We start from the raw sequence: 15,846 nt of genomic DNA, 5'->3' as shown, positions 1-15,846 counted from the left end.
TTAAAAAACAGGAGAAAGAAGAATGGAAGAGAAAATCGAAAAAAAAATAAACACAAGAAATATATGAGAACAAAGAGAAGAAGAGGGTGAAAAAAAAAAGACACAATACGGCTGAGCATGTTAGAAATCGGGGAACAAGTCGCGGTACGTGACCCCGTCGGGACCCAGCGGGCGGCCATAGGGGTCGGTCTCCTCCGGATAGCGGTCGAAGTGGCTTGCGTCGCCCTCGTTTTTGATGTTGGGCACATAGGGAGCCATGATTTCCCGGCGCAGGAGGCGGTTCCAGTCGACGCCTTCAAACCACCGGTGCTTCTTGATGTCCTCCGACCCCCCCTTGAGGTTGCCCAGGCGCTTGCTCAAGTCCGAGGTGAGCAGGCGCTTGAGGAGATCCTTGGCAAGCGGGTCGAAGTAGCTCGGCCATCGGATCTTGCCCGCAAGGATTTTCTCGTACAGCTTGATGTGATCCTCGTCGTAGAAGGGCGGACACCCCGCAAGCATCTCAAAAATAAGCACCCCCAAGCTGTACCAGTCGACAGCCTTGCTGTAACCTTTGCTCTGGATGATCTCAGGAGCCAGGTAGTCGGGCGTGCCACAGAGCGTCCAAGTTCTATTGCCAAAGGTGTCAAGAAGAAGGAGGAGGAGGAAAAAATGCATGAGCATGAGGTTTAGGGGAAGAGGGCGAGGCATCAAGGGGACTCACCGGTCAGGTACATATTTCGCGAATCCAAAATCCGTGATCTTGATATGGCCATGCGCGTCCAGAAGCAAATTTTCCGGTTTCCTAGTAAAGCGACAGGGATCAATACGGAGGGGAACAGAACGAAGCGTAGGGGGTCAACCTACAGGTCCCGATAAATAATATCTAGAGAGTGCAAATACTCCAATGCTAGCAGCACTTCTGCTGCATAAAACTTGGCCACATGATTCGGGAAGCGCTATTGGTTTGGCAAGTGGGAAGCAAAAAAGAAAAAATGCAGTAGGGGATTAGCAAACCCTTCAACGCAGCCCCTATCGTTCAGGCTCACCTTTGACTTTCGCAGGATGCTGAATAGCTCGCCACCCGGCACGTAATCCATCACCATGAATAGGTGCACGTCGTCCTGGAACGTTCCCCAGAGGTTGACGAGGAAGGGATGTGATACGCGCTCGAGGATATGCTTTTCATTGTTTGTATGCTCGACCTGCTTTAGTCTGATAACCTCCGACTTCTTCAACACTTTCATGGCATAGTGTCTATGGTTGTGCTTGGACTGGCACTACATTTTTGGGGATCAAAAGAAAAAAAAAGGCAAACGTTCCGGGTCAAACGAGGGATCGTTTTCCTAATGAGGGAGCGCATTCATTACCAGCATCACGCGCCCAAAAGACCCTGTTCCCAACGTCCGCAATAGCGTGAAATCTACTAAAGAGAGCTTGCCCTGCACCTGGTACTTGGGCGGTAGATTTAGGAAACTCGGTCGCACTTGTTGAGGCTGTGAGGATTGGTGCGGAGGAGTTGCTGCCGCAGCCGATGCTTGTGTCGGGGTCGATTCCGGTTTCGAGTTATATTGCATCTGGACATCCTCTTGCCTCTGAGGCCTCCCGCCGTACGCCTGAATAAAATTGGATAAGAAGGCGGGCTTATTCATGGGTGGTTGATTTTGTGATTGTGATGGCTGGGGTTGTTGTGGAAGTGGAAGTTGCTGTTGCTGCTGCTGCTGCTGCTGCTGCTGCTGCTGTTGCTGTTGTTGGTGCTGCGGTTGACTCGATGCCGGACCGGCGGCATGTGAAAAACTGTGCATGGATGCTGGATCCAGAAAAATAAGATTAAAAGAATCGTTAATAAAATGAATTCCAAGGAATCTCTCGGTGCGATCGAAGTGAGACCGAATAAAGAAAAAAAAATAGGATAGAGTTCGGGGAACCCTTTCGCCCTCGGAGGAATTAAAAAAAGGGGGGAGGGGAGTCGCAGCGGAAAAAATATCAAAGGACGCAATGATTACCGTTGGAGCTGTGGTTTTCAGCAGATGGGATGGTCTGCTGTATATTCTGGTGATAAGACACCGGTTGCTGGTGTTGGTGTTGAAGGGACTGTTCCGTGGGCTGAGGAGAAACAGGAATAGTTGGTGACGATGGAAGTTCTGCACCCGAAACTGAATGATGGTGTGGGCGAGATTTGTCCATTATTTTGTTGAAAAACGTCATGCCCCACGAGAGTCAAACGGAAAAAAAAGCAGAGTGCGTGTTGTGGAGGCGAATGCTTTCCTTCACCCTTGAATTATACGCTAAAACCAAAAGTACAATCCAGGGGGTGTCTATTTCAACGGTTTTTGTACGCTTTTGAGAATAAAATCGAAGGCTGGCTAACATCTTACAACCCTCTGAAACCCGCACTTTTATGTGAATTCTGAAACTTGGCTGATGGCACGGAAGATTCGAGTCCAACCCATTTTTTTTCCCTTGAGTTTAAGATAAGCTCTGCAAGAGGAAGATGCGCGCAAGGAGAAGGAGGGTTCCTGAAGGGGGGAGGGGGTGTGTGCAGAAAGTACCGCCGAGAAAAAAAAAGTTCCCTAGATCCGGCTTACCATATATAACCTACATTGCTTTTGCGAGCTTGTCGGGGAGATCCAAGCAATGCTTGAAATGCCTCGGATATACACCGCAATAAGCAGGCTGCCATGTGCTCAAGGAAGAAGCATCAGCTAAAAGTTAGGTTGATAGACGCGATCAGGAGTGGCTGCCATCGGGCAGGGCTGATATTTTACTCGAGCCGTGCTACTGCTCACCTGCAGATATCTTTGGCTTTGCGCGGCCTCGCGGCAGAGATATACGCCAGGCCCCATAGATTGCTGACAAAGCGGGCCGCCGGCGGTACCACTTCCTGGAGATTGACGTTCTCTCTCATTCAGCTCCAAGGCGTGACAAAATTATATAATGGCGGCCGAGTGGATCTGCGCCAATATCGCCCCCTCGATTCCTGGTGGCACAGTGGATTTAAGGTTAAAGGGATAGCGAAGGTTCACGCTTTTAAGGTTGGACAAACAAATTGGGCACACTCATGACCTTTCTCAATTACGCTATGTCTTCTAGGGGGAACCGGCTTGAGATCAAGTAACACGCCTTCTATCTTTCATAAGTCGTCCTCCTGTAGCCCCGCTCTCAACTCTCTTTTTTTTTTTTCCCGGCAGAACCAGTTTATAAAGGTCATTCTCCCTTGTCGCCTTTCTTCTCCCAACTCTCTTCCCCTCTTACCACGACCTCTACTTCCATCTCCTCCTATCCCCCTACTCTCCCCCTCTTCTTCTCCCCCCCTTTCTCCCTCCCTCTCCTCTCATTTTCTGCTAATCAGAGTCTCCAGGCAACCCTCGCACTGGCTTACCCTTTCCGTTCTTTGCTGAATACTATATATCTGTAAATATGCTTTTCAAGTCCGCCTTTATCCCATCTTCTATTGCCTTGATCCTGGCGGCCTCTTCCGCGGTCGCAATCCAAGGACAGGCTGGTGCAGCCCCCATTATCACCCCAAACGGCGCCGATGTGATTGAGAACCGCTACATAGTTGTGCTCAAGGACACGGCCACAACAGGCCAAATCGACAAACATCACAGGCGGGTGCGCCGCGCGCTCTCCAGAGAAGGCGACGAGCTCGAGGGCCTGCTCTCGGCACAAGGCAAGGTTGACCACGTTTTCGATTCCGATGGCTTCAACGGCTACGCTGGCCACTTCTCTAAGCAGGTTATCGAGAAAATCCGAAAAGACCCCGTGGTGGACTTCATTGAGCGTGACAGTAAAATACGCGTGCTGGCTGTGCAGAAAAACGCGCCCTGGGGTTTGGCGCGTATCTCGCACCGGCCCAAACTCAACAGCGTGACCAAGGACAAGTATTTGTATAATCCAAAGGCCCTGGGCCAGGGGACGACGGTGTATGTCGTCGACACCGGTATCAATGTAAACCACCAGGAGTTTGAAGGCCGTGCGGTAAGCTCTACCTCTTTTGAACCGCGAGCTCGTTTCTCACCCTTCCCCCTATGTAATTTAGTCCGTAGGAAAAACATTTACAAAGGATGGCCCCGAAGATGGATTTAAACACGGGACCCATGTTGCGGGAATTGTTGCGGGAAAAACATATGGAGTAGCCAAGAAGGCCAAGATTGTTTCGGTCAAAGTTCTCGATAATGAAGGCAATGGAACGTATGCCGATTTGATCGCTGCCCTTCAATGGGTCCAAAGCGATGCTAAAAACAAAATAGGCAAGGCCATTGTGAATTTGTCCTTGGGGGGGAAAAAGAGTGAATCCGTGAACAAGATGGTGGAAACGGTATGGAACTTTATTTGAATGCTCATCCCGCTCAATTTGCTAACCTCGAATCCATCTAGTCTATTCATTCCGGATTGATTGTAGTGGCCGCAGCCGGTAACTATTTTGATGACGCCTGCGACTACTCTCCCGCAAGCGCCAAGGGCGTCATCACCGTTGCGGCCTCCAACATCAATGACAAGATATCTGCCATCTCGAATTATGGCAACTGTACGACTCTTATCGCTCCAGGGGAGGACATTCCTTCTGCATGGCCTGATAGCAACAATGCCACCTCATCAGAGACAGGGACATCGATGGCAGCAGTATGCTATTATTTTTTTTTTCTAGGGAAGGAGGCATATTGGACTAACTCTGTCATTTTCTAGCCTCATGTGTCCGGAGTCATTGCGGGATTCATCTCTTCAGGAAAGCCACTCAACCACGAGCAGGCAAAGAAATTGGTGTTGAAGGGAACCACTAATGGAGTAGTAGGAAATTTAGATCAGGCAACCCCTAATAGGTTGCTGTTTAATAATCCGCCTAAATTCTAGGGCTTTATCTATACAACGTGTACCAATTTATAATCGATGTATTGATTTGTCTACCGTAGTAATGCTATCAAACAATGGTGAATTTCATACCTGCTCAAAATTAGTCAAGTCACAAAATGCAGTGACGTAGACAATACCCTCTCTGCCTCCTGTTTTACAAAGATCATACTTCTCAAACTGATTTAATGGAAAGATCAAGATCATCTATATCATAGATGATCGCTCGGCTGTTGACCCTTGGCCTCATTTTCATCCTATAGTAACTCTTTATATAAAAATTCATTCTATTTTATTGGTATCTTGAAGGTAATCTATTTTTGCTCTTCGTCGACCGTGCAGAGAGTCTATTGTGTTTTTTGTTGTTGTGTTTTTATTTTGAAGGAGTTCCTAATCCATTCGATCTATTCCGCTTTTACTTTAGATATTTCACCCGAAGTTTGCAGTTTTGCCGTGATAAACCATTATTTTCACATTGCCGCGCTAGTGTTCAATGTCCTCTTACCATCGTGCTAGTCGATCAAGATCGCGATCGCCAGGAGCAAATCGCCGCGGCGATGGAGGCAGTTTTGAAGAGGATATGCGTGCGCGATCATCTGGCTCTTCTCGGTATGATTCATACAGTTACCCAAGACGAGATCGAGAGGATTATTTTGGACGATTTCGCAATGATCGGTATAGACGGCGTCCTCCTCAAGACAGGTAAATTTTCCTCTTCTTTCTTCTTTTTGGCCAACGAAATAGCTGCTGTTGTTCCATAATGTTGTTGTTTGTTTTCGGTGTGTTCGTTAGAATTCATTTTTAACTTTCCATCCTTTTGCTATCCTCTATTCCAGAGATCACTTTCGAGATGAAGCTGCTACCAATATCCCATCCAACCGATATTTATACGATCGCTCTCCCATCCAGTATGATGATCTGATTAACGAGCCAGGGCACGGGAATACGCTGCCGACGGGGCCGTCTGGTCGTCGCTTCGACAACCAACCTGGATCGTATTTTGAGGGAGACGAGAGATCACCCGCCCTCTCTCCGAATAGAGAAGAGCGTCGAAGTGCGTTCTACATGGACTCATCGCCGGATGCCGCACCGTCATTAGCTGGTCGAAGTCGTGTAAAATACAACGATCTCTATTCCTCTCGCGAGGAGAGTGCCCCGTTCTCTCCCAACGAATCCTCGAATCAACGGCAGAGTGGCACAGGGAGTAGCAATTGGGCTTCGTCGTACCGTAATTTTCGGCCTCGAGGCGACAGCTATTCTCGTAGCGGAAGCGAGAGCCGCTGGCACCAGTGGGGTTCCCGAGGGGGGTCTCCTGATCGTGATAAGGATCGAGGAAGCCGATTCGATAAGCGCCGATGGGATAGAGAAAAGGAGGACGAGCGAGGGTATGAAAGGAGGCGGGATTTCGACCGATTTGAACCAGAGCGGCCTAGAGAACGCACGGGCAGCTGGGGCGAAGGTGAGCGAGACCGAAGGGAGACGGCCAGCCTTCCCTCACGACCTGCAGGAGGGCGATATTCTGAAGGCTCCCGGTATGACTCTTATCGCCCCGATAAATCTACCACGGATCGAAGCGGCCCGCCTAATCGTCATAACGAGCCACCTTCGGAGAGAGACCGCGAGGGTGCACCCTCGCTGAATAACCGAAGTTCGCGGGCTCTGTCTGCCTCAGCCCCCGACTATCCCCGAAGATCCTATGACAGCTTCAGGCCGTCGAAACAGGTCCACACGCACGAACGTTTTAACCCGTCGAGATCTTCCTCTAGAAGTGGCGGGACTACTCCGACCCGGCCCGCGGACCATGATGATGCTAATTTTAAGGAAGCGGCAGAGGCCTCGCGATCGGGGACGGCGTCGTCTCTTGTATCTCCGACATCCTCAGCATCAAGATCGCCGAAACTTCGCGCGCACTCGCCTTCACTCTCTTCGACGGGATCCGCTCCGTCCGGGAAAAGAAAGCGTACCCCTGAGCGTGGGTATGCGAACTATGCTGGGTCAAGGCGGGAAGATGTCCCGCGTCATGGCTGGGAACGACCTGCGCAGCCTCATGAAGAGGGTATGGAGGTTGGCGCACACAGAAGGCCTGACCATTCCCGGCCATTATGGGGTAATTCGACAGACGAACCAAGGCAAAGCCGCTGGTCGGTTAGACATACCCCAACTCCGGATGCACCCGTACTCCCTAGCGAGGAGGCGAGCGAAAAGAAGGATTCTGGGCAACGCTCCTCTGGAAAGCAGGGTGGAGATATCAGTGAAGAGGGTGAGCTCCTTGATGAAGCTATTTCTGAAAACAACAGAGTTTCCACCGAAATTTCGAAACCAGGGGAGGTTCACATCTCTCAGGCCTCCAGTGAAACACGTCACGCCGAAGGTCAGACGGATTCTTTGGCCGGCTACTCAGCACCACAACCAATGGTATCCCCCCATTACTCAGCTGAGGAACTCTCCGTTGAGCCTGGTAATGCTCCGCCCTCCAAGAGTAACGGTGTGGCCGGGGCTCCCGAGGAAAATACCACTTTATTCAATGCTGGATCCCCTCCACTAGTCATTCCTCAGAAGCCTGCCACTAGCCCCGAGCCGTTACCTCCCGCCTCTAACAATGCTCCGACACCGAGGGCAGAGAGGGGAGAGGGAGTCTCCACCGCGACTGAACCGGTCTCAAATTCAGTGAATGCACGCGCCCTATCTTCCGATGCCGAAATTCGTTTAGAGACTCCCGGCTCAGCCGATGGGGCAAGAGACAGTGGCCAAAACCCTCCCTCCAAAGGGCCGGAAGAAATTCTTGCGAAGTTGCCGCGCGAACCCAAGTCAGGTCGGTCCGCGTCGAAATCTCGGTGGGGCCCTATATGCAACCCTCCTGAGAAGCCTTTCATCACGACCCTTCCGACGGCTCTCCCTGTTACTGACACTGTAAGTCCTCTTCCTAAAACAACAACACCACCACACCCACCTACTCCCACATCGCTGGCACCCTCGCACTCAATATCCGACTCCGCTATACACCCACCCCCCTCTACCGAACCGCCTCCCCCAGAGGATCCAAACAGCCACTTGACACAGGAACAAATATTCAACGCTATCGACAAACTCGACGGTGAGATCGCACGCTATGAGAGCTATCTCTCTGCAATTCAGGAAAAGAAGACGAGAAAGGCGGCGGAAAGAGCGTCTCGACAACAGGCTAGGCTTGAGAGCGTGCAAACTGGGGCTCCACAGGAGAAGGCGACGGACGCTCCCTCCGGAGCCCTGGTTGATGTTCAGACTCCTCACAAGTCGGTTGTGGAAATGACGGTAGAGATAAAGGCGGAGAAGCTCGATACTAGCCCTCTGACCGTGCTGGCAGAGGATGACTCAACGGACATGGCAGCGAAGGCGACCGATAGCGAAGACGTCAAGGTGGAAATTGATAATAGCTCGGTTGAGGAGCCGTCGAAGGCTTCGCCGGCCGAGGATATTGTTGCCATTGATGAGAACAATGACACCGCGGAGGATGAGCTAGTGGACGTCGATGGAGATCAGGGTGACATGACGGATGATCATACGGTCAACCTCAAGAAGACTCGGTTGTCCCCGTTCTCAGCGGTGGAGGTCATTTCGGTTGCGTGCAAGAAGGAGGTGAACTCCGATCTCGCCGATCTAATCCAGACCATCTACGAGGAGAATCAAAGGAAGAGCCTAGCTGAAACCAAGCTGTGGTCGGCCACCTTGGTGGATATGCAAGTCTACCGGAGTATTGAGGACTTCCCCTCCTACAAGCGGAACATCGAGAGCCACGAGCGCACGCGGCCCTTGCTCGCGAAATATCTCCACCAGAAGCTTCAAGCGCTCTCGCAGAAAGAGGCCGAATTGAAGCGCCAGTATAAGCACTATTACGATACCTGGCAGCAGCGGATCCTCAAGCTCGAAAAAACCATGGAGCGCAAGAAGAAAAAGAAGGTGGACGACATCTCGCTGCTGGAGAGCGAGTCCTCCTCTCCCCAGTCTCCGCTCCTGACCTCTTTCCGTTCGACGCGCCGCAACGCAGCCGGTACCTATGCAAGCGACGCGGTCAGGAGCGAGGCGGAGTTTTTGGAGATCATTCGGTCGCTTGAGACGGCGGATATGCGTAATCCCGATCTGCGCGCCCTTCGCACAACCGCCACCGTTCCGCCCATGATTCTGGATGAGAACGAGCGCAACCGGGTCTGGTTCGACGACCGCAACGGGCTCGTCGAGGATCCCCTTAAACATTACCACATCAACGTCGAGAAGGACAATTGGACGGAGGAGGAGCGCCAGATTTTCATCAAGAAGTATGCCTCGTTCCCGAAGCAGTTTGGGAAGATCGCGAGCTTCCTCCCCAACAAGACCTCGCAGCAGTGCGTTCTCTTCTACTACCGCAACAAAAAGCAGATCGACTTCAAGGGCGCGTTCAACTCTCGCTCTAGCCGAAGAAAGAAGAATAGCGGCGCCCTGGCCTCCTTTGCGAATAAGCGGAAGGAGAAGGTGCCCCTGACGCGTTCACAGCGGAACAAGGGGAGCGCTTTGTTGGACGATATTGGCCAGGCAAATAACTCCCGCAAAGTCTCACGAAACAACCGCGAGGTCGACGAATCACCCTCATGGAAGGCCACGGCCACACTGGGTGAAAAGCGCCGTGCTGGATCTAGACAGCGCGCCCTCGAGGAGAGCGACACCAGCGAGCTGTCTGCCGTTTCTTCGCGACGCAGAGAACGCAGTGGAAGACGTAGCGCAAGGTCATTCCGCGAGCCCCCCTTGCCTCCGACGCCGACCGAGCCCGAAGAGGAGGGGGATGAGGTGAACCTAGCCGACGAGGAGGAAGAGGATGGGCTGTCGTCGCTGGATGTCGTGCCCACCGCCGTTTGGACGTATGACGACCGCATGATTGCCATCGAGGCGTTCAAAGAGCACGGCCAGGATTTCGAGATGGTGGCTCGGCTGGTCGGCACCAAGACCGAGGCGCAGTGCTCCTGGTTCTATGAGCAGTTCCGACGGAGGTTTGGGCAGAACATTCTTTCGGTGGATGCGGGCGCTGCCGCCAGCGAGATGGAGGATGAGGCTGGGACCGCGGAGGACGACTTCGAGACGGAGTCTAGTTCGGCCGCTGCGACGCCCATGGTCCACAGCGCCGGCTCCGGTGGTAGGCGCCATAATTCGTCGGAGGGGAGACGCGCCGCAAAAACCTCGGGAAAAGAGGGCAGAGCTAGGCGGGGGAAGGACGGGCGTCGGAGGGCCCAGGGGGCCACCTCTTCCCGATCCACGGCCGGCCCTGAGGACGACGAGAGCGAAGAGGCCATGATGACCCCGTCTCTGGAGCCGAGCGAGTATCTGGAGCAGGAGGAGGATCAGACCACCCCTGCGATTCTTGGCGAGGACGAGGAGGATCGCAGCGGGGATGCATACCCACCAGCCCGGCAGGATGGGAAAAGGCGGCGCACTCGCGTCGCGACCGCCGACGAATCCGCGACTGACAAGGACACCTACGAGCCCCAGACCGTGCCTGCCAAAGGACCCACGCGCCGTCAAACTTTTTCCTCGTATTGGTCAATGGCCGAGAAGCAGGAGTTCCTCCGGGCCATCAAGCTCTACGGTAAGGACTGGGAGGAGGTTTCGAACGCCATCGGGTCCAAAACGGCCACACAAGTGCGCAACTATTTCCAGAACAACGGCGACAAACTCGGGCTGGGCAAGATTGTGGAGGAGTTTGAGAGCCGGAGGTTGAGGGAGACGGAGAAGGCCGAGCCCCCTGCCGAAAATCCAAATTCGAAGAAGTCGCAGCCTCCCCAAGAAGAAACGCCGGTTATGGTCGAGCCGCCGCTCCGGCCCTCGACCGACAGCAAGCCCTCCCAGCCGAAGTCTGAGCAGGAAGATTCACCCTCGCAGCACACTTCACACGTAATTGCACCGAGGGACTCCGCCGAGAACGGCTTGGACACCGGTCAGCCGCCGCAATCTTCGCAGGAGATCACGAACGGCCCTCGTCGTGTAACCAATATTGGCAGCCTTCTGAACGCGTCCACGGACGACGAGAAGGACGAGAGACAATGGAGAACAAATGCGATAAGAGATTATTTTGGCGGACCATCCGAGCCCGCCCGGGAGCAGGACGAGTCGAGCTGTACGGCGGTGGCCGCCCCTTATACTGCCCCTGGCCCGCCCCCCGGATACCATTCCTCGTACTATAAACCCGGTGCCTCTTCGGCCGATCAATACAACCGCTACTCGCACCCCTCTTCCTATTCCTCGTATTCCTATGCTTCTCGGCCCTCATATCCCCACGGCAATTCCTACCCATCCGCAGTGCCGTCCTCGCCCACGAAGCAAACCCAGGCTAACGCGCCGGCCGAAACCTCGCATCCGCAACCCTATTATCCCTCAGGAAACCCAGCCTATCCGCCCGGCATGTACTCCGCACGTTATCCCTATCCATACCGGTCACCCTCCGCCGAAGCCGCCCCCGGCTACAACTATCCCGCCTCTACCCATACACACTACCCGGACCATTATTCGCCGATATCGTCGATGGGCGCCAACGCCATCCCATTCTCGGCCCCATCCACGGGAATATCAACCTCCCCCATCGTCTCTCCCCGATCGAGTGCCGCCGGAGTTAAGCAAGAGGAGTCCCTAGCCGAGGCCAAACCCCCTGCCCACCTCCCTTCGTCCCCCGGCCACCGCCAGTTCACCCCGCCACCCCCCGCACAGCACCATTCCATGCACCATTCACACCCGCACCCCCCCCTGACGCCCCATCGCCCGATATCCTCGCACAACCCCTCGCCCACATCGCTCCCCTCCATCATGGGCCGCTCAATAACCCACGCCCCCGCTTACCCGCAGCATTCTCCGCACATGCCTGCCCCTCCCGATGGACTCTCGGCGACTTCATCGACACTGCCATCGCTCCTCACTCACTCCTCTGCCCAATACTCGGAGCCTCCGCCACCCGCCCATGAGCACCGGTCCCCCTCGGGTTCATAACAAAAGCTTCTAATTTTGAATTTTTTTTAGCTCTTGTATTATTTTCATGATGTCACTTGTAACCGAACAGACGCATTTACAAAAACCAAAAAAAAAGCTGTGCTCACATATCTAAATGGAGATGATACTAGGTTTAAACTTGTCACCCTCTTATTTTTATTTGGATTGTTTTCTAATGTTTATTTGTTGCGTGTCTCGTTTACCTTTTCTTTGTTATTTTTTGTTACTTTTTCTTTTTGCAAATACACACAGCCTCTTCATCGACACATTCCTGAGCCGTCCGAGCTGTCATAAAATATCAGTTTTCATTATCAACTATAAAAATAGAACATATGTATAAGAATGATAATAATGAATGAAAAAGGAGTCGAAATATAAAGAGAAATAGAGGGGGAATGGGAGGAGGGAGGAGGGAGGAGGAAATGATGGGGAATCTAGAACCGGAGATTGGAAAAGCAAAAAAAGTCTAGAGGGATGGGGGGCCGGATAACGATGGGGCTACCACAGGCTAGCCACAGTGGAATCACAAGTATTTTGCGAGCCCACTCTGAGCGATGTTTAGCTGGGGCATCTGGCGGTGGATGAACCGTACCAACTCGATCATCAGTTCCCTTGTCACGGGAGTAAGCTGCTCCTCTGCGTCCAGAACCTGCTCGAACACGTGCAGGAAGGCGGGCACGTTCTGGTTGACCCAAGAGTTCTGAGCCTGGAACAGCTGGAAGATGCAACGGTACACGGGCTCGTTCTCTGCGAAATCGCGCTTAAGCGGCAGCTGGCCAACAAGCACCGGGAGCACGTCGTCGAGCGGGACGGCGTCGGGGCGGGCGGAGATCATGCGACAGACCGCGCCACACGCGTTGTCCGTCACGTTGGGAAGGGTTTGACCGTGGAAGAGCGGGTGCAGCGCATGCAGTAGGGCTGGATACTGAGGAGAGAGGTCGACCTGGGAGTGCAGGCAGAGGACGCCGGTTCCGTAGGCGGCATTGCTGCGCACCTCCTCTTCCTCGTCACGCAGCGCGGTCTGGAACAGTCTCAGAAGCTCCTCGGTGAAGTCAGTGATGGCCGTCTTGAGGCCAGCGCAGCACTCGCTCAGGCAGCCGATGGACATGGAACGGTCCGAGGGCGACTTGGACTTCTTGTAGTATTTGGCAATGAGCGGGAAGAACACCTTGAAGTAGTCGGCGAAGTTGGGGCCGAGCGCGAGCGCCAGCGCGCCGATGACGTCCGCCGCACCCGAGATCACCATGGCGTCGTGCTCTGCTTGCTCGTCCTCGTCCAAAACGTCCTCGCCCTCGTCCTGTTGGCATGGCGCCTTCTTCTCGAGGATGGCGAGGACCAGGTTGCACAGGGTGTCGACATGCTCAGCCACAATGCACGGGCCAACCAGCTTGAGGATGGAGGCAAACTCCTGGCAGATCTGCACCACCACCATCTTGTCCTCCTCCTCCTCCAGGCAGTGGAGGATGGCCGGGGTCACGATCTTGATCATGGAGGCCACGTTCTCGTGCACCGCAACCTTCAGGGGCAGCCCAGCCTCCCACGGGGCGGGGCTCGACATGGAGTAGAAGGTCTTCGCAAACTGGAAGAGCGCACCAACGCCGGCCTTGCGCACAGCGTCGTCATAGTGATCCATCAGTTTGACAAGCTCGTTCGCGCACGGCTCCACATAGTTCAAGAATGAGCCTCGGGTGTGTTCGAAGATCTCGCCAATGGCATCCGCGGCCATTTCCTTTTCGTTGGCGATGGCGGAGCTCACGTTGAGCGCATTTGCCGCCTCATCCTCGTCGATGTCTTCGTCATCCTCTGCACCCTCCACGGCCGCCTCGAGGCTGTCCATCTCGTTCTTCTGCAGGGACTGGAGAAGCTGCGGCACTATGGTGTCGAGGTAGGGCGAGAACTCGTCCTCAAACACGCGAGCCATGATGGCAAAGAAGCAGTACGAGCACTCGCGCAGACGGGACTCGTCGAGTTGCATGCCCTCCAGGGCAAGCTGCATTAGGGGGGCAAAGTAGGGTCGGAAGACCTCGGCGCCGACGGCCTCTGCCACCGCGCCAACGGTATCGGTGACGATCCCTCGGAGCAAAAGCTCATCCTGACTGCCTTTCAGCGCCATCAGCTGCTGCAAACGAGCAATCACCTGCGGGAAGTAGGGCACAAACTTCTCCTCGGCCGCATGGGCTGCGCTTCCCAAGGCGCCCACGACGGTAACGCGGGTCTCGTGCTGGCCATGCTCGAGAAGGATGCCAAGCTTCTCCATCAAGGCGGGCAGATACTCCACAATGTCCTCGCCCATCCCCTCGAGAATCGAATCCAAGGCGTTGCAAGACGTCTTCACCATCTCGGGGTGGGTGTCGTTCATGAGGTTGAAGACAAGCGGGAGCAGGGTGGCGTGGTGGGAGGCGATCTCCTCGCCAAGCTCCTCAGCAATGGAGCCCAGTGCCATGCAAGCAGCCCTTCTCACAATGATCTCCGGGTCCTGGAGTCCAGCGCACACCAAAGGGAGAAGCTCGTTGAACTTGGGCCGCATGTAGTCAGCACACCCGTCGACCATCACCATGAACGCCATCATGGCGGCCTTGCGGAATTTGGGGTCGGGGTTCTGCATGTAGGACACGACGTGCTCCATGACGGTGGGGAAGACTTGTTGAGGGGGCAAGTTGGTTGAGATTGAGTTGAGCACCTTGAAGGCCAGTCTAGCGGGGGAATCCTCTTCGATATCTTCGGGCTCGTCCTCCGCTCCAATGGGGAGGATGCGCTGGATGATGGGTGTCACCAGCTTCAGGCTGCGCAGCTTGCTCTTTTTGTAGATCGGGATCCACATCATAAAGGAGAGCGCCATCACTCTGATCGAGTCATCACATTGCTGGTTGGAGGCGACGTTGAGGAAGAATTCGATCAATTGCGCGAGGTGATCGGACAAGAGCGGGGCCTCGAGCATTAGGCAGTTGTCGAACAGCTCGAAGCCTTTTTCGGCGCCGTTTTCGTCGCCCTCGGCAATGCATTGCTGGAGAACGGTGACCATCGAAGGGACAAGATCGCGGAACATCTTGGCCTCGGCCTTGTTGTCCTCCTCGATGTATTCTGCGAGTTTTGAAAGGGCCTGTAGTGTTGTGACACGCACAATTTTGCTCTCCCCGTCGTTCAACATGCGACCGAACAATTCGAATAGCTGCTGGGTGTGTGCGGTGAAGATTTCCGGCACCACTTCAAAGAGAGTAAACAGCACGTAGATGCCGACCTCCCGGTGGCCAGCGGTGGTGCTTGCGCAACACTGGTACAGAAACTGTAGGAGCTCAGTCCATCTGCCCTCGGGGAGTTCAATCTTGGCAACCGAGGAAATGACACGTGCAATTGTATGGCGAGCAAGATCACTGAGGTAAGAGAAAATAAGCAGCTATTCCACAAAAAAAAAGTGGTTGTGCAGGATGGATGAGTCATCTTACTTCGGTTCTTGCATCACCACTTCGAGCAGTTTTGATTTTATTCCATCCTGGGTGGCAGTATCGACATTGCTCCACCACTTGCTGTTACGCTTGCGCAATTCAACTGCCGCTAGCTGTCGCACCTATTCCACAGAGTAGGAGTCAACTTAAAGAGTCCATAGCATTGAAGTCTGTTGCTGGGGTGAGGGGGAAGCGACACTTACTTGCCAGTGGGGTGACCTTTGTACAATTTCAACAAGCGCGGGCACGCAGTTTGGGCTGTTATAGTATTGGGCATTTAGTGTGGCCGTGGCCTGTATTGGATATGGAATTTTAGAGCCGTGTATATAAATTTGATTTTAGAAAAAGATGCCCACATTTTTCAACTTTTCGTTATCATTGCTGAAAACCAGTTCATTGAGTAGCCCGTCCAAACCGGCTAGAAATTGCTATAAAGCACAAAACAAGATGAGCATCGATGGCTTCATTCTTGCCCTCTTTACACTTTCACGTCGACATCTTTGCCAAGCATCCAACTTACATCCATTATGATATTAGACTTATAAGTAGATTGCAGAGAAGAAAATGAAGAGAGAGAGGGGAAATTGCGGAGGGT

The 15,846-nt window shown here is 53.6% G+C and overlaps 4 protein-coding genes across 4 annotated transcripts; 2 read left to right on the top strand and 2 right to left on the bottom strand.

Moving 5' to 3' along the window:
* Positions 1-120: 120 nt before the first annotated feature.
* VTP21DRAFT_1335 (uncharacterized protein) lies at positions 121-2,184 on the bottom strand (the record flags this gene model as incomplete). Its single annotated transcript, XM_069391411.1, has 6 exons — positions 121-607; positions 701-781; positions 844-935; positions 1,026-1,256; positions 1,347-1,786; positions 1,983-2,184. The coding sequence occupies 6 exons, from the start codon at positions 2,182-2,184 to the stop codon at positions 121-123; spliced, it is 1,533 nt and encodes a 510-aa protein (XP_069251456.1).
* A 1,212-nt stretch (positions 2,185-3,396) lies between these two features.
* VTP21DRAFT_1334 (uncharacterized protein) lies at positions 3,397-4,830 on the top strand (the record flags this gene model as incomplete). Its single annotated transcript, XM_069391410.1, has 4 exons — positions 3,397-3,957; positions 4,019-4,297; positions 4,357-4,602; positions 4,666-4,830. 4 exons carry the CDS (start codon positions 3,397-3,399, stop codon positions 4,828-4,830), a joined length of 1,251 nt encoding a protein of 416 aa, XP_069251455.1.
* A 490-nt stretch (positions 4,831-5,320) lies between these two features.
* On the top strand, positions 5,321-11,808 carry VTP21DRAFT_1333 (uncharacterized protein; the record flags this gene model as incomplete). Its single annotated transcript, XM_069391409.1, has 2 exons — positions 5,321-5,529; positions 5,664-11,808. 2 exons carry the CDS (start codon positions 5,321-5,323, stop codon positions 11,806-11,808), a joined length of 6,354 nt encoding a protein of 2,117 aa, XP_069251454.1.
* Positions 11,809-12,331: 523 nt separating this feature from the next.
* On the bottom strand, positions 12,332-15,777 carry VTP21DRAFT_1332 (uncharacterized protein; the record flags this gene model as incomplete). Its single annotated transcript, XM_069391408.1, has 5 exons — positions 12,332-15,179; positions 15,252-15,373; positions 15,455-15,544; positions 15,608-15,679; positions 15,772-15,777. 5 exons carry the CDS (start codon positions 15,775-15,777, stop codon positions 12,332-12,334), a joined length of 3,138 nt encoding a protein of 1,045 aa, XP_069251453.1.
* Between the last annotated feature and the right edge of the window lie 69 nt (positions 15,778-15,846).

This window comes from Calcarisporiella thermophila (genome assembly GCF_041956535.1).
Source record: "Calcarisporiella thermophila strain CBS 279.70 unplaced genomic scaffold VTP21scaffold_11, whole genome shotgun sequence".
Classification (NCBI taxonomy): Eukaryota; Fungi; Calcarisporiellomycota; class Calcarisporiellomycetes; order Calcarisporiellales; family Calcarisporiellaceae; genus Calcarisporiella; species Calcarisporiella thermophila.
This window is presented reverse-complemented; position numbering and strand designations above follow the sequence as displayed.